Below are 23,374 nucleotides of genomic sequence, written 5' to 3' on the forward strand. Positions count from 1 at the left end.
ATTCCGGATCTCAGATCCGAGTTCAAATCTAGGTGTCGCTTTCTTCCCGACGAAGTGAGTGCTGAGCCTTGGAAAGTCGTGTTTCCCCTCTTGTTTTCAGTGGCAGCAGCATGAAACAGTGAGCCAACAGGAAGGTAAGGCAGTTTTTGTTTCTCCCCATATAAAAACTTGCCTCGTGCAACAAGTGGCCCTCTTGTTTTCAGCAGCAGGTGCGTGGAGGGGACACGAGCCAAGAGGAAACAGATAAATTCAGGCATCGGCTAAACCAGAAACACTACATGTGTAGTGTCTCCCACCCATCGTCCTCCTCTAACCCAAAAAGACTGTGTGGAGGTTTGGAAAAGTAAGGCTTTTTTTGTTGTTCTTCTGAAAATCAAAAGCAGAGGGAATGGAAGCTAGGGCAGTTGCAAGCTCCTTTTGCAGGATGTGGGAGCTAAGGGTCACTGCAAGTGTTCCCTCTGACTTCACCTGCGAGAAGTGCACCGAACTCCAGCTCCTCAAATACCACACTAGGGAACTGGAGCTGGATGAACTCTGGATCATTCAGAAGGCTGAAGGGGTGATAGAGAGGAGTTACAAGGAGGTGGTCACACCCAACGTACAGGAAAACAGGTAGCTGGGTGACTGTCAGGAAGGGGAAAGCGAATAGGCAGATAGTGCAGGGATCCCCTATGGCCGTTACCCTCAATAATAAGTATACTGTTTTGGATACTGTTTTTTTTTGGGGAGGGGGGAAGTGACCTATCAGGAGAAGGCCACAGCGGACAGGTCTCTGGTAGTGAGCCTGACCCTGTGGCAAAAGATGATAAGGAGGGAGAACAGGACAGCAATTGTTGTGGGGGTTCAATAGTAAGAGGCACAGACAGGCAGTTCTGTGGACGCAAGTGAGATGAAAGGATGGTACGTTGCCTCCCGGGTGCCAGGGACCGCGATGTCTCGGGTTGTGCCTTCAAAATTCATAACGGGGAGGGTGAGTAACCGGCCATCATGGTATACATCGGTACCAATGACATTGGGAGAAAAAAGAACCGAGAATGTGAAAAACGAGTAGCGAGTTAGGTTGGAAGTAGAAGACCAGGACAAACAGGGTATTTATCCCTGGATTACGACCAGTGCCACATGTTAACAAGGTAAGAAATAGGGAGAGTGTGCAGCTAAACACATTGCTACAGGGCTGGTGCAGAAGGGAGGACTTTGATGATGTGGATAATTGGAGCACATTCTGGGGAACGCGGGACCTGTACAGTAAGGACGGGTTGCACCTGAACCGGAAGGGCACAAATATCCTGGGAGGGAGGTTTTTGAGGTATTTGGCCTTCCAGACACAGAGAGTGAGATGGTTTATAAAGAAATGCGGTCAGTGCGGTGTAATTGCAGACACGGATGGTTTGAGGTGTGTATACTTCAATGCTAGAAGTATCAGAAATAAAGTGAATGAACTCAGAGCATGTGTTGGTACTTGGAACTGCGATGTCGCGGCCATTAAAGAAACTTGGGTAACTCGGGGAGAGGAATGGTTGTTGGAAGTTCCGGGATTTAGATGCTTTAGAAGAAATAGGGAGGGTGGGAAAAAAAATGGGAGAGTGGCACTGCTAGTCAGGGTGAGTACAGCAGCTACTGAAAGGCAGTTCGAGAATGATATGTCTACAGAGTCCATTTCGGTTGAGGTCAGGAACAAGAAAAGAGCAGTCACTGTTGGGTTTTTTTCTTTTAAAATAAAACAGACACCCAAGTAGTTGCACAGAAGTAGAGAATTGGGAGGCAGATACTGGAAAGGTGAAGAAGTCACAGGGTTGTAGTCATGGGTGACTTCAACTTTACAAATATTGATTGGAAACATTTTAGTTGTAAAAGTTTAGATGGAGCAGATTTTGTCCAGTGTGTTCAGGAAGGATTCCGGACACAGTATGTAGATAGACCAACAAGAGGAGAGGCCAATTTGGATAGCAAGGTAGTAAGTTGGTAGCATTTTAGAAGGTGAAGGAGGTCTTCTGACATTACAAAGAGATCTTGATCGAATGAGTCAGAGCTGCAAAATGGCAGATGGAGTTCCCATCTGGACAAGTGTGATGTATTGCATTTTTGTACAACAAACAAGGGTGGGGTTTACACTCTTAATAGTAGGGCATTGGGTGATGTTATAGGATAGCATGACCTAGGGGCACAGGTACATAATTCTTTGAAGTTTGCATCACATACAGTCAGGGTGGTTAAAAGGGTCTTTGGGCACACTTGCTTTCATTGCTCAGCCCTTTGAGTATAGGTCTTGGGAAGTCATATTGAGGTTGCATGGGACATTGATGAGGCCTCTTCTGTAATCCTGTGTCCAGTTGTAGGAAGGATGTTATTAAGCTGGAAAGGGCTCAGAAGAGATTTACCAGGATGTTGCCAGCTATCGAAGACTTGAGTTATAAGGAAAGGCTGGATAGGCTGGGACATTTTTCACTGGAGCATAGGAAGTTGAGAGGTGACCTGATAGAAGCACATAAAATAATGAGAGGTGTAGATTTCATGGTGGTTGTCCTTTCCCAAGGATGGGAGATTTCAAGGCTAGAGGGCACATTTTTAAGGTGAGAAGAGAGATTTTGAAAGAGACATGAGGCAAATTTTCTATACTAAGGTTTGTTCGAGTGTGGAATGACCTCCCTGAGGATGTGGATATAATTACGATGTTTGAAAGACGTTTGGATAGATCCGTGACTAGGACGAGTTTGGAGGGATACGGGCCGAATACTGATAAATGAGACTGGATCAGATTAAGATATCTGGTTGGCTTGGACAATTTAGATCAAAGGGCCTATTTTTTTGGTGTATAAGCCTATGACTCTATAAAGACTTCTTTTCAACATACTTGTTCACGTCATTATTTAAACTCTGTTTCTGAAATCATAACTGGAATTGATTAAACAAGAGTAAGATCTGTTTGCATTAACTGATGTATGTTTGTGTCGAGTTCAAGTCTTCCCAGAGACTTGATGTTAGTTTGTAGGAGGTGCAGAGATATATTTTACACCAATGACTTTGTAAATACTCTTGAGGAAAGTGTAATTATCAGTTCATTTCTGAACTGTGATGTTTCCGAACAGGGGCCAAGTTCCCCAGATAGCAGCTAATAGTCATTTCCCAAGCGTTCGATGCGAAGGATATCCTGAAAGACAGTTTATACTTGTTTGTAATTTAGTAAACACTTTTTTATATAATTGTAATGAGCTTTCAAGCCTACAATTATTAAGACAAATGCATAGAATTGTGTAACTTGCCTCTTTATTGAGCTTTGTCCAAACACGTTCCCCTTTTTTAAAAAAAAATTGCTGAACATTGTACAACATCACTAATTTTTTTTAGCTAATGATTGACTCGGTTGTTTGAATGCGTAGCTGTTTCAATTAACTGATTTGCTAGAGGTTGCAAACCAAAGCATATTTGTCAGTTACCAATGAATGTGTTAATTTGTGTCTCAATTCAGTATTTAAAACATGACTATCCAATGCTTTTTCATCTAGTTAGTATTCGAAGAACCTAACTGGTTTCCTTGGCATATTTCTATTAACTCATTTTCTGAATTATTCAATTGCCACTGTTCTACTGGTATATTCTCCACTGGCATCTTATGCGATGCCTCACAAAATAATTATCCTTTGAATGATCTAAGTAATGACAAGTTGCTCAATGCCCACAGTCATTCCAATTGGTGGCTCATGGTGAGACAAATTTCTAGATCAATTTTTTTAGATTAGATTAGATTGCCTACAGTGCGGAAACAGGCCCTTCGGCCCAACAAGTCCACAGCGCCTCTTAGAGCATCCCACTCAGTCCCATCCCCCTATAACCCACACACCCCTGAACACTACGGGCAATTTAGCATGGCCGATCCACCTATCCTGCACACCCTTGGACTGTGGGAGGAAACCGGAGCACCCGGAGGAAACCCACGCAGACACGGGGAGAATGTGCAAACTCCACACACAGTCGCCCAAGGCTGGAATTGAACCCAGGTCCCTGGTGCTGTGAGGCTGCAGTGCTAGCCACTGAGCCACCGAATTTGAAATGACACTTTGAATTGTGCCATTTCCCCCTCCTGCTTACTTAGCTTCGATACAAATTTTTCAATGCTTGTAAACTGATTTTTTAAAATTGGAATTTTTCTTTCTAAACACAAAATAGTGAAAATAACTTGTGAAATGTAACGATGAATTCATGTAGCATGAGTGTTTTGAGCATTTCCCGAGCTACTATCCAAACCAGGACATTGATTCCTGTTTGAATGTCTTCGCTTGCATGCTGTAGAATTTCCAAAAACACTTCATTACTGTACTCTATAAATATTCTTCATTTTGGCACAGTTGCATTATTTTTCATGAAATAAACTGATTTCATAATTGCAAATAAACTAACTCATTTGGATTCCTTCATTTGCAATACAGCCGTCGTCTCTCTTTAACGCTTCTGTTACAACATCCAAGAATTACAGGGTTAGTATAACTTATTATAAAATTAATTTGTGTGATCAAAGTTAGATTCCTACAAAAATGTGGTGCTCTTGACTAAATACATCTTTCCTTCTATAGGCCTCTTCTAATTTGGGCAAGGGCCTAATTCGAAGCCAGAGTTTGGTTGGTATAACTTAGCTGCATGGACTTGAAACAGAAAGTTGAAACATTGTAGTTGCTCATAGCAGTAATTGCTTGTCTGCAACTGATGATTTGTTTGGCTATTTAACTTTTCCAGTCTACCAGTTTTAAGAAATAATATCAGAACATGACAGTAACAATATAAGAAGATATTCTGTGATAATGAGCATTGGCAATGGCAAAGTTGCATTTTATTTTAACACAGTGCTTATTGCCTTTAATTGCCACGGTCTTGTTTTATCGTGCATCATGTTTCAAAGAAAAGTTAAGAGGGAGGCCCTAAATAACTCAATTTTTTGACATTAAGCTTATAATACACTGTAATGTGAAGTGTAAACTAATGCAGAGACGTTGTTTGAAATGTTCAACATGTCAGGCAATATTTGTGGAGAGGGTCACAGTTAATTTTTCATATCAGTGATCTTTTATTGAAAAGAAATGCAGTTTTGGCCTGCAACATTAATGCTTTGCTGCTGTGTTTATTATAGGGCTGTACTACTAAACTGCACTGTTGTGCTGTTTAGTTTTGAACTGTGTGTCAGTGGTTAACCTGTTAATTTATGATCTAATCTGATTATACTATTGGTCAAGTCAATCCCAGAAGGAAACCCTGCATGGAGTTTTTTTTTTTCTCTTTTTAGTCAGTTAACGCGCATATTAGTCTCTGGTTTCTTTGTCACGGGCTGTGCAGGCAATTAGATGACCCCCTTTCTGTACCTGCTGTCTTGAGTTTTTGTGCAAATCTGAGAGTCTAAACGTCCTCATTTCTAAAATAATCTGCACATTTCTAACCAGGAGAGTTTAATCAAAATGTTTCGCAAGCTGAAGTCTTTCAGGTAAACTGGTTCCCTGAGCTGCTGCAGCAATAGAAACTAAACTGACTTCTAACCTCAGAGATACCAAGGTGTGAAGCTGGATAAATACAGCAAGCCAAGCAGCATCAGAGGAGCAGGAAGGCTGACATTTTGGGCCTAGACTCTTCTTCAGAAATCAATCTACACTCAACAGGCTTCTTTTTCTGATGAAGGGTATAGGCCTGAAACATCAGCTTTTGTGCTCCTAAGATGCTGCTTGGCCTGCTGTGTTCATCCAGCTCTACACTTTGTTATCTCTTAACTCAACGCTGGTGTTTTCTTAACTGAACTGAAACATTTGTTGACGAACTGAATTATTTTGAAAAATTGCTTATCCTAGATTCTTCTGACCTGAAAACAGTGCTAATAACCTTTCATATTTACCCTATCTATCAAACATATTGCACTGTATAAACAAAATAACAGCAAAATGGTGTGGATGCTGGAAATCTGAAACATGAGTGGAAGATAGAGAAACTCAGCAGGTCTGACAGCTCATGCAGAGAAACAATTCATGCTTTAGCATACTGAAGCAGTGTTCTAAAGGTGAATTGTATTGAACTCCGTGTTAAACCTGTTTCTCTCTACACAGTTGCTGTTAGTCTTGCTGAGTTTCTCCTAACATTATATAAACATGTTGCTGTTAACATCACCAGTTTGCGGTCACCTCTTTCTGAACACAGCAGGCCAAGCAGCATCTTAGGAGCATGCCATCCACCTCCTTTACCACCCGATCTACTTGCATGGCCACTTTCAGGGAACTATGGACCTGAACCCCAAGATCCTTCTGGATATCAGTGCTGTTCAGAGACCTGCCGTTAACTGTATACTGTTCCTTAACATTTGATCTCCTATAATGCAACATCTCTCACTTAGCTGGATTAAATGCCATCTGCCATTTCTTGGCCCTTATCTGTAACTGATCTACATCTGTCTGAATCCTCTGACAACCTTCTATGCTATCCACAACTCCGCCAACCTTTGTACCACCTGTAAACTTACTAACCCAGCCATCTAAATTTTCATCCAAGTCATTTATATATCGCAAACTGCAGAGGCCTTTATTACGATCCCTGCAGAATACCACTAGTCATGAATATCCAGCCTGAAAGCCACGCTTCCATAACTACCCTCTGTCTGCTACGGGCAAGCCACTTCTGAATACATGCGGCAAAGTCACCGTTGACCCCATGCATCTTAATCTTCCGCTTGAGCCTACCTTGATGGACCTTGTCAAAAGCCTTACTGAAATACATGGAAACAACATGCTCTACCCTCCCTGAAAAATTCAATCAAATTAGTAAGACAAGACCTACCCTGCACAAAGCCATGCTGACTGCCCCTAATTAAGCCACACTTGTTCAAATCCGTATAAATCCTATCCCTAAGAATTCTGTCCAATAGCTTCCCAGCCACCAATGTGAGGTTCACCAGTCTGTAGTTTCCTGGATTATCCCTATTTCTCTTTGAAGAGAGAAACAACGTTAGCTGGTCACCAGTTCTGCAGGTCCTCTGCTGTGGCTAGCAAGGATGCAGAGATCTTGGCCAAGGCCCCAGCTGTTTCCCCTCTCGATAACCTGGGGTAGATGCCATCAGGCCCAGGGGACTTAACCACCTTAATGCTCCTCAAGAGATCCAAATCACTTCTTTATTGATCTCCTAGTGCCCTAGGCAGGAGTTGTGTTCAATGCTTCCAAAACGCTCTCCCACTGAAAGGTCAGTCCAATACATGACCCAGTATGGTGGCTCCTCTAGTTGGACTATCCACATAAACTCAAGAAACTCCATAAGGATGCACTTAACAAATTCCACCTCATCTAAGTCTCTTGCTGTAAGGGAGTACCAGTCAATATTGTGGAAGCTAAAGTCGCCAACTATGACAACTGTTTTGTTCCTTTCCATAATCTACTTACATATTCAGTCCATTGAATCTGCCCAACTGTTGAAAGTACATGCTTTTTGGAATAGACTTTTAAACAAGGCCCCATCTTTGTGATTGGGTGGGATCCCCTAACACCATTTCAAAACAGTATGTGAGTTATCCTGAAAATTAATATCACATTGCTGTTGTGTGGATGTTAGCAGCCCTCTTTGCCGACGATAACAGTAAGAACACTTCTTATGGGAAGATGATGGCCCGGTAGTATTATCGCTGGACTCTTAATCCAGAGACCCAGATAATGTTCTGGGGACCTGGATTTGAACCCTGCCGTGGTAGATGGTGTAATTTGAGTTCCATTTTAAAGGAAAATCTGAAATTAAGAGTGTCATGACGACCATGAACCCTTTATCACGTGTCAGAACAATTCATCTGGTTCACTAATGTCGTTTTAGGGAAGAAAACTGCCATCCTTTCCTGGTCTGGCCTACATGTGACTCCAGACCCACAGCCAATGTGGTCAACTTTTTACCTAGGCAAGATGGGCAATAAATACTGGCCTAGCCAGTGGAGCCCATATCCCTTGAGTGAATAAAAGTAATGTACTTCATTTACTGTAACTGCTTTGAGACATTTGGTGAAGTGTGATAAAAAGGCAGGTCCGAGGAATATGCCATCTGGCTCCTTTTAATCTGCTCTGCCATTCAATAAGATCATGGCTGATCTTTTCATGGACTGAGCTCCACTTACCTGCCCACTCGCCATAACCCTTAAAACCTTGACTGTTCAAAAATCTATCTCTCTTTGCCTTAAAAAAAATTCAACCAACTTGCCTCAACTGCCTTGCTGGGCAGGGAATTCCACAGATGGCCTACTCCTGTGTCTATTTCTTATGCTGTTACGTTTTCGTAAGAGAAATACAGGCATTAAGAGCAAGGCAGACCATTTGGTTGTTAGAACCTGCTGTACCATTCAGTTAAACCATAGCTGATCAGGTTATGGCCTTGACTCCATTTTGCTTTCTGCCCTTGGGTATTGTCATCTTTTTCTCAAATCTCTATCTAATTCTCCCATGAATAAATTTAGAGACCCAGTGTCTGCTGATTTGCTAAGTAAGTGAATTCCTCATATTAACAAAAGTGAGAGATTTCCTCCTTGTCTCCATCATAAAAGTGAAACCTCTGTCTGTAAACTGTGACCACTAGTTAACTCCCCAGGAAAACAAAACATCCTCACCATGACCCCTCTAGAAATTCTCTGTCAGGATCTTTGAGTTTCAAGAACATCACCCCTCCTTCTAAGCTCCAATGAGTATTGGCCCAACTTGTCTAAACTTTGTTTGTAAGATGATGTTGAAACCTGAATAATGAATTTGCATGAGTAATTCATAATAATGAGATCATCTGTTTAGATGTTGTTTAAGATGAATATTGACCAGGAGATGACTCTACTTAGCAAATTAGTGCCGTGTAAACAAGGACAAGAGTAGGCTCTTTGAGCCTGCTCTGCCATTCAATAGATAATGGCTAATCTGATTTTAACCTCAACTGTACATTCCTGCATTTGCCTGTTTTTTTTTATTGCTCTTGATCATCCAGAATCTATATACCTCTGCTGTTTATTTTTAAAACTAATGCAAAAACTCTGCACCCACTGCCTTTTGAGGTAGCAAATTCCAAAGATACTCCAATCCTCAAAAAATGTTTCCTCATTTCCATTTTAACTGAGTGCACACTTAGTTTTGAACATTGACCCCTTAGTTCTACATCCTCCTAGAAGAGGAACAATACTTACAGCATTCACCCATACAAAACCCCTCAGGATCTTATGTTACAATTAAGTCACCTCTGACTCTTCTAAACTGTAGAGATACAGGCTTAGCCTGTCCAGCCTTCCCTCATAAGACAGTCTGCACGCTGTAGATATCGCTTCCACCTCAGAACCGTGCTGCACAATTGCCCGAAGTAGTATATAAACACAATATTATGACTCCAATGGAAGTATGCTACCGCAAAATAATGGCTGATGCCGGATGAGATAATTGTACTTGAAAATTAAACAGTTTGTCTTTGACTGGGAAATGCTTTCATCCTTCATTTATTTCAGAGGGAAAAATTAAAAGGATTAAAAAGCGAACTTAAATAGCGCAGTTACATTTGCGGTGTTTGTTTATTTCTTCACCCACCAAAATATTGATACATTGATATATTTTCTAGGACAGTTTACATTTTGAAGCTCTGATTTTAGACATGACTTTACCTGTATGTGTACAGGTTTGAAGTCGGATATTCTGCAATGTTTCAGATATTTGACATAGACACATGTTCATTCATAGACCATGAAAAGCTTGTATGTTATGTTATCATTGCTTTTCCTGCAGACTGAAGTTGATTGTGATCAATGTGCTGACCTGTTTGACCATATAAGAGCTGAGTTAAGCTAGTTTTTTTCCAAAAAGTGAGCATTTAATGCACATACTTTATATTTGTAGGTGTCATTGAACGATGAGAGACTTTACAGTTACAGTCGGAGATGTAGTTCAAGAACTGTAAGTTTACTGCCATGTGTAACAATGACTCCAAGAAAAAGGTTTTGGGTTACTATATTTGCTATGCTACTATGCTATATTATAACATCCTTGGTCTTCCCCCTCAGCCATCTGAATACAGTTATTCTTCTCGAGCAAGTTCAGTGCACAGTAGCCCGATGGTAAGAATAGCATCAGGCATTTTGAAAAAGTTTTGAATTTGTGCACTGTAGTATTGGTAACGAAACTACTTATGCAAGTTGCTGCCACAGGAATTTTGACAGCATGTGCACTGAGGATATATAGATATGTTTTTAAAACAAAACTGAAATGAAAATTTCTTATCTCTGCTTTAAAAAAATTTAGTTTGCTCAGTTGTCCTGCTGACTAGCATTGGTTTTTTAAAGATGAAAACCAATACATATTTAGTCATCTAATAACGAATAACAATCTAATAACAGTACGTTGAATGTTTTGATATGAACCACTCTAATGTAATATTTTTCATACCACAGAATGCTACAGACCTAAATACTAAAGGCATGCTGAGTGCACAATAGTACAAGAAAATTACTTATCACCATAGATTGTAATGCACACTGCCTTAGGTGCGCGTCTGTAGCAAAATATCTGTTTTCTGTTTACATTGCTTTGCATGAATGCTATTATAGTGAAACGTATGGACAGTTAAATCTTAAATTTGGAAGCTGAGTCACTCAACATCCTGGTCTACCAAAGAGTTAAATGAATGAGCAGAAATGGAGCTGCTCCCAGTACAAGTTCCACCAGAAATGCTGACCTGCAAACTAATTGATGAATAGCTAAAATTTGAAGCAGTGTCTTTTCCTGTCAACCTGCACAACTCCATTTAACTTCTGCTCTTCCGGGCTCTCGTTCTTTCTCCTCCAAGTGTATGTGCACACACCACCCCCCGCTGTATCTGAAGTGTGTCAACAATGTTGGCTAATTTGGGGGTTGGAAAGAGAAATTGAATGCTGAACTATTCAATGGTTATGGGGTTAAGGATAAATATGAGCTTAAATTGGTCATGTGGTGAGATGTACTTTATGTATGATTCATGCACGTTGTGTGTAGTTTTGAACACTTTGCCTCAGGAAGGATATAATTACCATAGGAATGCAGCAGAGGTTCACCAAATTAATTGCTGGCATGGCAGGATTGTCTGAAGAGACAGACTGTAAAATAAGAGGTGATTTCATTGAAACTTAGAGAATTCTTACAAAACCCCTGGGCCGGATGGGATTTATCCTCGGATCCTCTGGGAAGCCAGGGAGGAGATTGCCGAGCCTTTGGCATTGATCTTTAACTCGTCATTGTCTACAGGAATAGTGCCAGACGACTGGAGGATAGCAAGTGTGGTTCCCCTGTTCAAGAAGGGGAGTAGAGACCACCCTGATAATTATAGACCAGTGAGCCTTACCTCTGTTGTTGGTAAAATGTTGGAAAAGGTTATAAGGGATAGGATTTATCTTCATTTAGAGAAGAACAAATTGATTAGGGATAGTCAGCACGGTTTTGTGAAGGGAAGGTCGTGCCTCACAAACCTTCTTGAGTTCTTTGAGAAGGTGACCAAACAGGTAGATGAGAGAATACGAGTTGATGTGGTGTATATCGATTTCAGCAAGGCGTTCGATAAGGTTCCCCACACTAGGCTCTTGTACAAAATGTGGAGGAATGGAATTATGGGAGATATAGCAGTTTGGATCGGAAATTTTCTTGCTGAAAGGCGGCAGAGGGTGGTAGTTGATGGGAAATGTTCATCCTGGAGTCCAGTTACTAGTGGTGTACCGCAAGGGTCGGTGTTGGGTCCACTGCAGTTCGTCATTTTTATAAATGACCTGGATGAGGGCGTAGAAGGATGGGTTAGTAAATTTGCAGATGACACTAAGGTCGGTGGAGTTGTGGATAGTGATGAAGGATGCTGTCGGTTGCAGAGAGACATAGATAAGCTGCAGAGCTGGGCTGAGAGGTGGCAAATGGAGTTTAATGCAGACAAGTGTGAGGTGATGCACTTTGGCAGGAGTGACCGGAATGCAAAGTACTGGGCTAATGGTAAGATTCTTCGCAGTGTAGATGAGCAGAGAGATCTCGGTGTCCATGTACACAGATCCTTGAAAGTTGCCACCCAGGTTGACAGGACTGTTAAGAAGGCATACAGTGTTTTAGCTTTTATTAATAGAGGGATCGAGTTCCGGAACCAAGAGGTTATGGTGAAGCTGTACAAAAGTCTGGTGCGGCTGCACTTGGAGTATTGTGTACAGTTCTGGTCACCACATTATAAGAAGGATGTGGAAGCTTTGGAAAGGGTGCAGAGGAGATTTACTAGGATGTTGCCTGGTATGGAGGGAAGGCCTTACGAGGAAAGGCTGAGGGACTTGAGGCTGTTTTCATTAGAGAGAAGAAGGTTGAGAGGTAACTTAACAGAAACATATAAAATAATCAGAGGGTTAGATAGGGTGGATAGGGAGAGCCTTTTTCCTAGGATGGTGACGGCGAGCACGAGGGGGCATAGATTTAAATTGAGGGCTGAAAGATATAGGACAGATGTCAGAGGTAGTTTCTTTACTCAGTAGTAAGGGAATGGAACGCTTTGCCTGCAATGGTATTAAATTTGCCAACTTTAGGTACATTTAAGTCGACATTGGACAAGCATATGGACGTACATGGAATAGTCTAGGTTAGATGGGCTTGAGATTGGTACGATAGGTCGGCACAACATTGAGGGTCGAAGGGCCTGTACTGTGCTGTAATGTTCTATGTTCTAAAATAGATGTAGATGCGATGTTAGCCCTGGCTCATGACTCTGGAACTAGGAGATGATATCTTGGGATAAGGGACAAGTAATTTAACACTTGGAATTACTTTACTGAGAGGATTGTGAATCTTTGGAAATCTCTGCTCTTAGAGGACTGTGGTAGCTTCACCATTGAGCAAATTGAGCGCAAGAATCGATAATTTCTGAAGATACACAACTTTGTGATATGGAGATGTGAAAAGTAACATTGGAAAAAATAACCGGGCATGACCTAAAATGCAGTAGCTCAATTTGCTGAACGGCCTACCCTGTTCCTAAGTTCTTGTTGTGGAGCAATCCAGAGCTATTTTTATAGAATAGCTATCAGCTTTGACAGTGGAACACGCAGTAATGCTTTCTGATCCAGCCAGGTTTGACAACAAATGGCTAAAAGTTTTCTGACCAAATTGTTCAAGTCTGCTTCCTTTGCGTCCAAACAAGTGAAGATGCTGGCTATAAGGAGAGGCAACGAGAGTTAGGTTTTAGTACAAATAGCAGCATTAAAGGTGGAGGAGACTATATAAATAAGCAGTATGATTAGAAGGATTGTGATAAATTATTGTGGAGAATTCAAGTGGGACTTTTGGGTCTTCAGTAATTTGACTAATTTGCAACAGTTCCTTTCAGGTGCAGAATAAATAAGAAAGTAGACTGAGGGAGAGAAAGGTGATCTATCATGGGTGCAAACAGACCATGCAAGATAGCATGGCTAACCATGCACAGGTAGGGACTTGATACAATCAGTGAGATTAAGGCAGTTTTGGTGTATTCAGGGCAAAGAAAATGAGAAGGAGATTGAATGAGGATAAGAGGTTCTTTGCTTAGGATGAGAAAAGAACATGGCGACAGTATAATGGTGAGATACTTGATATTTTCGGTTTGAACAATAAACCAAAAGGGATGTTTTAGGAGATGCAATCTGGGTGATACTGAAAATAGGTAAAATATGCTGTTGGAGATGTGGTGTCATTTGTTGAGGAGGACTTAATGGGTCTTTGTGACAGCTGATCTACCAAGAACCCACAAAATCAGATGTCTAATACCTGGAACCATCATGTAGATTGGCTAAAGTCTTTTACTGTTGAAAAATTAATTGATTTCCCATAACTTTTTCTTAATTTTGCAGATTGCACCTTCTGTCCCTGGCCTTTTCCAATTGTAATATTAACTGCAAGAATGTACTTTTTCTGAAATCAAATTTTAAAAATACAATTCCTCCTTGCATTTTAACTCCAAAGCAGGCATTCTGATCTTGCCTTTTTCACCTCTATGACTGGAAGGCTTAGCTACTTTTGATGCTCTGCAGACTGATTCATCCTAGGCTTTGGGTAAAATCTGTAACAGAGGAGAAATTTTGGCATGCTTTCTTTGTATTATGCGTAGCTTGTGGTTGGTCTAATAGATCAGTCCACCAGTAATGAACCTGCACTTTGGAGTTGTTGAAGATCAGGAACTCTGCTCGATACGGAACCGTTTCTTCACTGGAATTGCATGACAGGAGTATAATTATTACCTCTTCACTAAAACTTGTGCATGACATTAACAAGGTTGGACTTATTTATAAATAACTTGCACCTTATTGGCAACTTTGTGCAGTTTGTGTCTGAGTTAAAGAAGTGTAGTCATTGTGACATATAAACAGTTTTGACACTAGTGTGATAAGATTTGTGTTATCAAGACTTGTTTATTCACTTTAACTTGGATAGAATTCAGATGATGAAAGAATGAGTATCGTGTCCCAAGACAATATCAGCCGGGGACGTCGTGACAGTGTGGTGAGCCCTTTGTGCATGTCAGTGTGTTCTCTGATAGCAGCCTTTACTAATGATCAGATTTGAAATAACAGGGATGGTAAAATTATTGCCATGGATGAAACCATTTCTGTTTTAAAGGATTTTTCTCTTCCCATCTACAAGAATAAGACACTGTAAAAGACAAGATAATGGACAGCTGTAGAGCTGTAAACATAGCATGTCTTTAGTACATCAGACAGGTGTTCACCTGCACATCCGTCAACTTGGTCTACTGCATCCAATGTGGCCTACTTTACATTGGTGAGACAAAGTGGAGACTCTGAGACTGAGTTTTGTGGAGCATCTGCGCTCCGTACACAACAAACTTCATCATCTTCTGGTTGTGAACCATTTTTAACTCCCCCCTCCCATTCCCTGGGTAATTTCATAGATCATAGAATCCCTGCAGTGTGGAAACAGGTCCTTCAGCCCGACAAGTCCACACCAAACCTCAGTGCATTCCACCCAGACCCGTCCCCTCGCAACCCACTTAATCTACGCAACCCACCTAATCTACACACCCCTGAACTGAACATACGGACAATTTCTGATGAACCTTTTCTGATGAAGGGTCTAGGCCTGAAACATCAGATTTTGTGCACCTAAGACGCTGCTTGGCCTGCTGTGTTCATCCAGCTCCACGCTTTGTAATCTTGGACAATTTAGCATGGCCAGTCCACCTAACCTGCATATCTTTGGACAGTGGGAGGAAACCGAAGCACCTAGAGAAAAGATAATGAAATGTGAGGCTGGATGAACACAGCAGGCCAAGCAGCATCTCAGGAGCACAAAAGCTGACGTTTCAGGCCTAGACCCTTCATCCAGCCTCACATTTCATTATCTTGGAATCTCCAGCATCTGCAGTTCCCATTATCTCTGACACCTAGAGAAAACCCGTGCAGACACGGGGAGAATGTGCAAACTCCACACAGACAGGTGCCCGAGGCTGGAATCGAACCTGGCTCCCTGGTGCTGTGAGGCAGCAGTGTTCACCACAGAGCCACTGTACCGCTCCATCCTGGGCTGCTTCCAGTGCTGCAATGACGCTACCCAGAATCTGGAGGAACTGCACCTGACATTCTGCCTCAGGAGCCAACAGCCCAATGGCCTAAATGTGGATTTTACCAGTTTTAAAGTCTCCCCATCCCTGGCCTCATCCCATGTCCAACCCTCCCCCTCATCCCACCTCCTTGACCTGACACAACGTGTCCTCCTCCACTTCTGTCTATCTGCCCCTCCCACCTTACTAACCAATCCTCATCACTGCTGATAATAAAATGTGAGGCTGGATGAACACAGCAGGCCAAGCAGCATCTCAGGAGCACAAAAGCTGACGTTTCGGGCCTAGACCCTTCATCAGAGAGGGGGATGGGGGGAGGGAACTGGAATAAATAGGGAGAGAGGGGGAGGCGGACCGAAGATGGAGAGCAAAGAAGATAGGTGGAGAGGGTGTAGGTGGGGAGGTAGGGAGGGGATAGGTCAGTCCAGGGAAGACGGACAGGTCAAGGAGGTGGGATGAGGTTAGTAGGTAGCTGGGGGTGCGGCTGGGGGTGGGAGGAAGGGATGGGTGAGAGGAAGAACCGGTTAGGGAGGCAGAGACAGGTTGGACTGGTTTTGGGATGCAGTGGGTGGGGGGGAAGAGCTGGGCTGGTTGTGTGGTGCAGTGGGGGGAGGGGATGAACTGGGCTGGTTTAGGGATGCAGTGGGGGAAGGGGAGATTTTGAAACTGGTGAAGTCCACATTGATACCATGTGGCTGCAGGGTTCCCAGGCGGAATATGAGTTGCTGTTCCTGCAACCTTCGGGTGGCATCATTGTGGCAGTGCAGGAGGCCCATGATGGACATGTCATCAAGAGAATGGGAGGGGGAGTGGAAATGGTTTGCGACTGGGAGGTGCAGTTGTTTGTTGCGAACTGAGCGGAGGTGTTCTGCAAAGCGGTCCCCAAGCCTCCGCTTGGTTTCCCCAATGTAGAGAAAGCCGCACCGGGTACAGTGGATGCAGTATACCACATTGGCAGATGTGCAGGTGAACCTCTGCTTAATGTGGAATGTCATCTTGGGGCCTGGGATGGGGGTGAGGGAGGAGGTGTGGGGACAAGTGTAGCATTTCCTGCGGTTGCAGGGGAAGGTGCCGGGTGTGGTGGGGTTGGAGGGCAGTGTGGAGCGAACAAGGGAGTCACGGAGAGAGTGGTCTCTCCGGAAAGCAGACAGGGGTGGGGATGGAAAAATGTCTTGGGTGGTGGGGTCGGATTGTAAATGGCGGAAGTGTCGGAGGATAATGCGTTGTATCCGGAGGTTGGTAGGGTGGTGTGTGAGAACGAGGGGGATCCTCTTGGGGCGGTTGTGGCGGGGGCGGGGTGTGAGGGATGTGTCGCGGGAAATGCGGGAGACGCGGTCAAGGGCGTTCTCAATCACCGTGGGGGGGAAGTTGCGGTCCTTAAAGAACTTGGACATCTGGGATGTGCGGGAGTGGAATGTCTTATCGTGGGAGCAGATGCGGCGGAGGCGGAGGAATTGGGAATAGGGGATGGAGTTTTTGCAGGAGGGTGGGTGGGAGGAGGTGTATTCTAGGTAGCTGTGGGAGTCGGTGGGCTTGGAATGGACATCAGTTACAAGCTGGTTGCCTGAGATGGAGACTGAGAGGTCCAGGAAGGTGAGGGATGTGCTGGAGATGGCCCAGGTGAACTGAAGGTTGGGGTGGAAGGTGTTGGTGAAGTGGATGAACTGTTCGAGCTCCTCTGGGGAGCAAGAGGCGGCGCCGATACAGTCATCAATGTACCGGAGGAAGAGGTGGGGTTTGGGGCCTGTGTAGGTGCGGAAGATGGACTGTTCCACGTAACCTACAAAGAGGCAGGCATAGCTGGGGCCCATGCGGGTGCCCATGGCCACCCCCTTAGTCTGTAGGAAGTTATCAATGTGGACTTCACCAGTTTCAAAATCTCCCCTTCCCCCACTGCATCCCTAAACCAGCCCAGTTCATCCCCTCCCCCCACTGCACCACACAACCAGCCCAGCTCTTCCCCCCCACCCACTGCATCCCAAAACCAGTCCAACCTGTCTCTGCCTCCCTAACCGGTTCTTCCTCTCACCCATCCCTTCCTCCCACCCCCAGCCGCACCCCCAGCTACCTACTAACCTCATCCCACCTCCTTGACCTGTCCGTCTTCCCTGGACTGACCTATCCCCTCCCTACCTCCCCACCTACACCCTCTCCACCTATCTTCTTTGCTCTCCATCTTCGGTCCGCCTCCCCCTCTCTCCCTATTTATTCCAGTTCCCTCCCCCCATCCCCCTCTCTGATGAAGGGTCTAGGCCCGAAACGTCAGCTTTTGTGCTCCTGAGATGCTGCTTGGCCTGCTGTGTTCATCCAGCCTCACATTTTATTATCTTGGAATCTCCAGCATCTGCAGTTCCCATTATCTCTCATCACTGCTGAACTGTACTCCCCTATCACCATCCCACCTATCTTCCCCAGCCCCACCCCTCCTCTATTTATTTCTGGGCTCCCTTCCCCCTTGCTGTTTCTGAAGGGCCTCGATCCATAGCATCAACTTTCCTGTTGACTGGCCTGCTGTGTTCCTCCAGCTCCACACTTTGTTATGTCTTTAGTATGGTTAGGATAATGGAGTATATAAAATAAATAAAAGCTTTTCAATTGCAGACGGCATGTTAATGGATTGAATAGCTTGCCACTTGTTTAACAGAAGAGGAAAACATTTCTCGTTGACAAGATTGTCGAAACTGAAGCCATAGAAATACATTCAAAGAACATGCAACTAGCCGGTTGAATGAACGCCCACATTTGCAAGCCTTAATTTATTTCTGCTGTTGCTAATGACCAATCTAATCTTGAAATGAAAACTGTATAAAAATGTGATTATAAAGACTAAATGTACCTGCTGCTTGTATGCTTACGGGGCTCAACTATTTTGTTCATGACTCGTTTAAAAGGTGCATGTTTGTTCATGATGAACATTTTGTTTCTTGACACCTTACATCAGTTTTCATGACAGTTGTATCCTTCACAGTGTACATGTCTGTGTTGTGACCAAAGGATATCAAAAACAAATTTGTTCTTCTAATTCATTGAGTACCTGCAAATTTGCTTCAAATCTGCTTTGCAACTTTTGTTGTGCTTTCTAATTCAATATGAAGCTCTGTAGTTGGATTAGCTCACTTATTTTACATGCTAATTGGATGTTTCTTGGCCATATCCCTATTCTAATTAGCTGCACATGTAACAGAGAAGCTGTGGGTCAAGGATCAGTTGGGAGATCATAGCTGTCTTAAATCCACAGAAACAGGTTGGATAGGCCATGTAATAACCTAAGTGGTTGTCGTCTTCAACCACCTATGCTAAGGGAAGAGTTACAGCAAGCGATCAAGACTATCTCATACAGTGCAGCATTCTTGGGACGAATTTGCTGTTGTGTGTCCAACAAAATGGTGACAGTGCAAGAAATAATCACTAAGACTGTAAGTTCCTCATCGAGCAACTATCAATATGCCCTTGGCTTATATACACATAGGCAGCTTGAACTCTTCAATTCAGAAATTATATTTATGTAGTGCCTTGCATGATCTTAAAGTGCCAGACAGCTGATGAAGTATTTTGAAATGTAGCCACAATTGTCATGTAGAAAATCAGCTGATATGTATGTAGCAAGGTCCCACCAAGAGCTGAGGTGGTTGATCAGGTAACCCACTATCATGGTCTTGCGTGAGGGCTAATTATTGGCCAGATTTCAGGAGAGCTAGATTGCTGTTTTCCATTTGGTGCAATGGCTCCTTGCACATCCATCAGGTGGAACTTATAATTTAACATCTTATTCAAATCCAGCAGCCCAAAAATTGGATTTGTTGTTATTGATTCTTCAACAATAAATGTGGCAGGCACAAGCGTATGCCACACGCTGTGTTGGTGACAGCACCCTGAAATTGTCCAAGATATCTATCTGAAATTGGTTTTAGGCGTCTTCACAGAAAATACTGGAAATACACCGGTCCAGCAGCATCCTTGGAGAGTAAAAACGTTAACATTTCAAGTTAACAACTTTTTGATCAGAAATTACCAGAAAAGCTCCTTGTGGCTTGAAACTTTATCTTGAGTTGCAGTCTTTTAGAGTGAGTATACTTTGTTACTCTTGTACCACCAAACATTCTCTACCAAAAGTCTTGAATTACCGTGAATTTAAAATATGCTCATTTCTTTTGAGAATGCTGTATATCCCATGTTTGTTTGTCTCATCACTTCTTATTATTTTGGTATCTCTCTGCAGTCCTCTGATTTTTCTGATCACAGTGGATCGATAGCTGACTATTTTAGCCGCTCAAACCGCAGGGGAAGTGTGGTCTCAGACTTGGATGATATTTCTGCCCCAGACCTCCTCAGTGTGAGTGAGCATATTTGCACTGCATGGTTTGCGGTTAGTTTTGGAGAAGTGGTCATCGTATTTGCAATTTTGGCATTTTTGTTGGTGATTTGATAACTTTGTCATTTTATATATTTTAGATGTATTATTTGAATCCCTTGTTTGAACTGTAAGGTAACTGACCTGCTGAGCTTTTGGACAACCGTGACACTGCAATGATTGTAAAACTGCATGCTTATGGATGTAACCTACAGTTTTTTAAGAATAGTTTAGCTTTCTGGTATCATTTTGTGACTTGGAGCCTTTTACCTACCTAACCTATTATAAAAATTGTCAAGAGAAAGCTGCGTGTGCTTACATCTTAAAATCCTCAGCATAAGGATGCTCCATTATCTTGTGTAGAGAAGTTGAACAGACTTCTTATGTTCCCTTTACATTCTCCATGTTTAATGTTTTCAGATGTTGAAGGTAGATTTGTCATTTAATGAATTCTCCAAGCTAGACTTTTTCAAATCAGTCTGTCAGTCTTAAGTGGATTTGGTATGGGGGCAGATGAAGGAATTGTGGAGATGACTACTTGTGTTCACAGGCAGTGGTTTGTTTTACTGTATTTAATTCTGACTACTACGTACTTGTTTGAATAAGAGATAACAAGGTGTAGAGCTGGTTGAACATAGCAGGTCAAGTGGCATCAGAGGAGCAGGAAAGCTGACGTTTTGGGTCTGAGCCCTTCTTCAGAAAATAAGTCTGTTTACAATAACTGATTTGTTATGTATCACTCAAGAAACCTGGCTGACTTGTTTCTGATACTGTCTCATTGCCAATGAAGCCAAAAGGAAAAAAAATTATACAATGTCACTTCCCTTTTTAAATTCAGACTTAATGATCAATTAATGAGTGGAACAAATGACAATTAGTTCACTGCTCATTTGGTTGTAACACAAAGCAACAGAGTTGTATGATGACAGAAGTTATTTCAGAGGCTTTAAGGAAACTTTTATAGGAGGAGATGTTTGACCAGGAAATTCAAGATTTTGAGATGCAAACAATTAAATGCCAAGCTGTCCGTGGCAGAGCAAATTAGAGATACGCAAAAAAACCAAAAAGTGAAGTGGGCGGGGCTCGTAGAGAACTGGAAGGCTGGAAGAGATCATGGTAGGTGGAATCACAGGAGTGATTTCTGAGATGAGAATTTTTAAATGGAAGCTGTTAGATCAGGGTCACTGTCAATAAGCTTGAAATGCAGATGAATAGAGTTTATTGTAAGCTAAGATACGGGCACTATTTTTTTTGCTTGAGCTCACCTTTAAGGCGTGAGGATGGGAGGACAGTCAAGAAAACTTCAACTGTTGAATCAGTCAATGATAAAAACATTTGCGTGTTTGAGCAGGTGAATCTGTTTTATATGAATAAAGCGTTGTTGGCCCAGCTGTAAACTGTGCCGGCGTATACCTTCAGTTTCAGTATGAGGGCCAAGGTCCAGTTATGCCTTCATTTTTAGTTGTTCTTGCTTGTGTCATTTCTTAAATGATTTGCTCTGTCCTTCGCTTTTTCCTTGCTTTCTTTCTGACTGCTATAGCTTTTTTGAAATAGTTAAGTAATGCAGTGATCACGAGCTGGTGTGGGAATCTAAATTTAGTAACAGATGACCTAATTCAAGTACATGGACATCATTTTGCCTTCAATACCTGTGTGTTCTAAGTGTTCTAACATTTATGTTCTTCACCTCCTTCTTCCCCCTCCAGTGCTTGAACTACTAACAGGCACCACTTACCGCAGCTGGCACTGGCCATATCATGCGTGGGATGAAAGAATTCCACTTCTCAGCCCGAGTATGTTAGTGTCAGTAACCAACTCCCTGTCTCCTCAGAAGACAGTATCTCCATATGTGGTTTCAGCCTGCTGAATCTTCTGAACTGCCTCTAATGCCAATGCCTTGTTCTAAGACCCAGTATTCCAGCTGTAGCTCTATTGTTTTATCAAAACCTCCTTGGAATTATGCACTATTTGCTTTCCGTCTTACCCACTGAACTTATATGCTAGCTTTTTTTTGATTTATTGATGAGGACTCCCAGATCACTGCTCCCATTAGCGTCTGTAATTTTCTCAATTTAAATGGCTTGACTGTTCCTGGCAAAGTACGTACCTCACATTCGCCCACAATCTATTCCATCTGTTAGTTTTTTTGGCCACTCACTTAACATGTCAATATCCCTCTGCATACTCTGAGTTATCCTGCCTACTTGCCATCCCACCCATTTTTGTAATCCTCAAACTTGGCAATAGTGCATCCAAGCCAATAATATGTCTCGTAAATACTTGTTGACCCAGCACTGTTCCCTGTGGCACATCACAAGTTACAGATTGCCATCCTGAAAATGCTCCCCTTATTCCAACTCTCTCTTAACATGTGTAGAAGATTGGCTAGCTTACGTACTACCTCCAAACACCCTGGGCTCCTATATTATGTAGTAGTCTAATGTTATATCAAACTCCTTCTAAAAATCCAACTACATTACATCCACTTCTTCCCCTGCTGTTAGCTCCTCAAGACCTCTGGTAAATTTGTTGGCATGATCTCCTCTCATGAAGCCATCCTGACTCTGCTTAATCATATAAGGGGCATGTCTAAATGCTCCACTATTACATGCTTTATTGTAGAATCTTCCCAGGAAATATTAGGCAAAGAGGCCTATGGTTACTCTTTGTTGTCTCTTTCCCTTTTCAAATAAAGGTGTTACTTGGGCAGTTTTTTCATTCTTCTGGTATTTTCCCCATATCTAAGCTTCTGAATATGTCAAGCAGGCAGACTTCACTTCCACTTTCAGCATTCGAATTTGGTTTGCCTATTCCAAGGAACAGTTTGGGGCGTTGTGTCTGAAGTGCCCTTGATGAAATCCCTTTAAAGGGACAGCTTGGATATTTGCATTTTAATGCATACCAATTTAGTAAAGTGGATCAAGGGAGCATTCCCACATAGCTTAAAAGTAAGGTCAGACCAGCACCACTGTGAATTTTGGTAGGGCCACAAAGAAGAGTTTAATGCCAATTTCTAAAGGTGGGAAGCAATTCTTGAGGTTTGTTTAAAAGTTAGTAGAGATGTTGAGTATTTTATCATAAGCATTTGCCAGCTCACTTTACTGTTATGTACTTGAAAATTGTCAGACCAAAATATTGAGCTTTCCTTGGAACGATCCTAAAACATTCCCTTTCATTTTGTCCTGATGGTCATTTTTGAAAAGATGCTTCTGGCTGTTCAGGTAAATACAGTGTGATTTTTAAGCATGCTAAATAATAGCACATCAACTCTGGCACACAGTGTACCTTTTAAAGCTTTCTCATTCCACATTTATTTAAACTGAATTGCAGACAAAATCTCAGGAGCACAAAAGCTGACGTTTCGGGCCTAGACCCTTCATCAGAGAGGGGGATGGGGTGACGGTTCTGGAATAAATAGGGAGAGAGGGGGAGGCGGACCGAAGATGGAGAGTAAAGAAGATAGG

At 42.6% G+C, this 23,374-nt stretch overlaps 1 protein-coding gene across 1 annotated transcript in view; it reads left to right on the plus strand.

Moving 5' to 3' along the window:
• The window catches only part of lrrfip2 (leucine rich repeat (in FLII) interacting protein 2), a 163,379-nt gene that overhangs the window by 79,340 nt on the left and 60,665 nt on the right, over positions 1-23,374 (plus strand). Inside the window, exons 12-17 of the mRNA XM_059645778.1 lie at positions 4,425-4,472; positions 4,569-4,613; positions 9,856-9,912; positions 10,020-10,073; positions 14,413-14,481; positions 19,779-19,892. Of these exons, the coding sequence (XP_059501761.1) occupies positions 4,425-4,472; positions 4,569-4,613; positions 9,856-9,912; positions 10,020-10,073; positions 14,413-14,481; positions 19,779-19,892 (387 nt within the window). The remainder of the gene's footprint in view (positions 1-4,424; positions 4,473-4,568; positions 4,614-9,855; positions 9,913-10,019; positions 10,074-14,412; positions 14,482-19,778; positions 19,893-23,374) is intronic.

Source organism: Stegostoma tigrinum, chromosome 5, assembly GCF_030684315.1.
Source record: "Stegostoma tigrinum isolate sSteTig4 chromosome 5, sSteTig4.hap1, whole genome shotgun sequence".
Taxonomy (NCBI): Eukaryota; Metazoa; Chordata; class Chondrichthyes; order Orectolobiformes; family Stegostomatidae; genus Stegostoma; species Stegostoma tigrinum.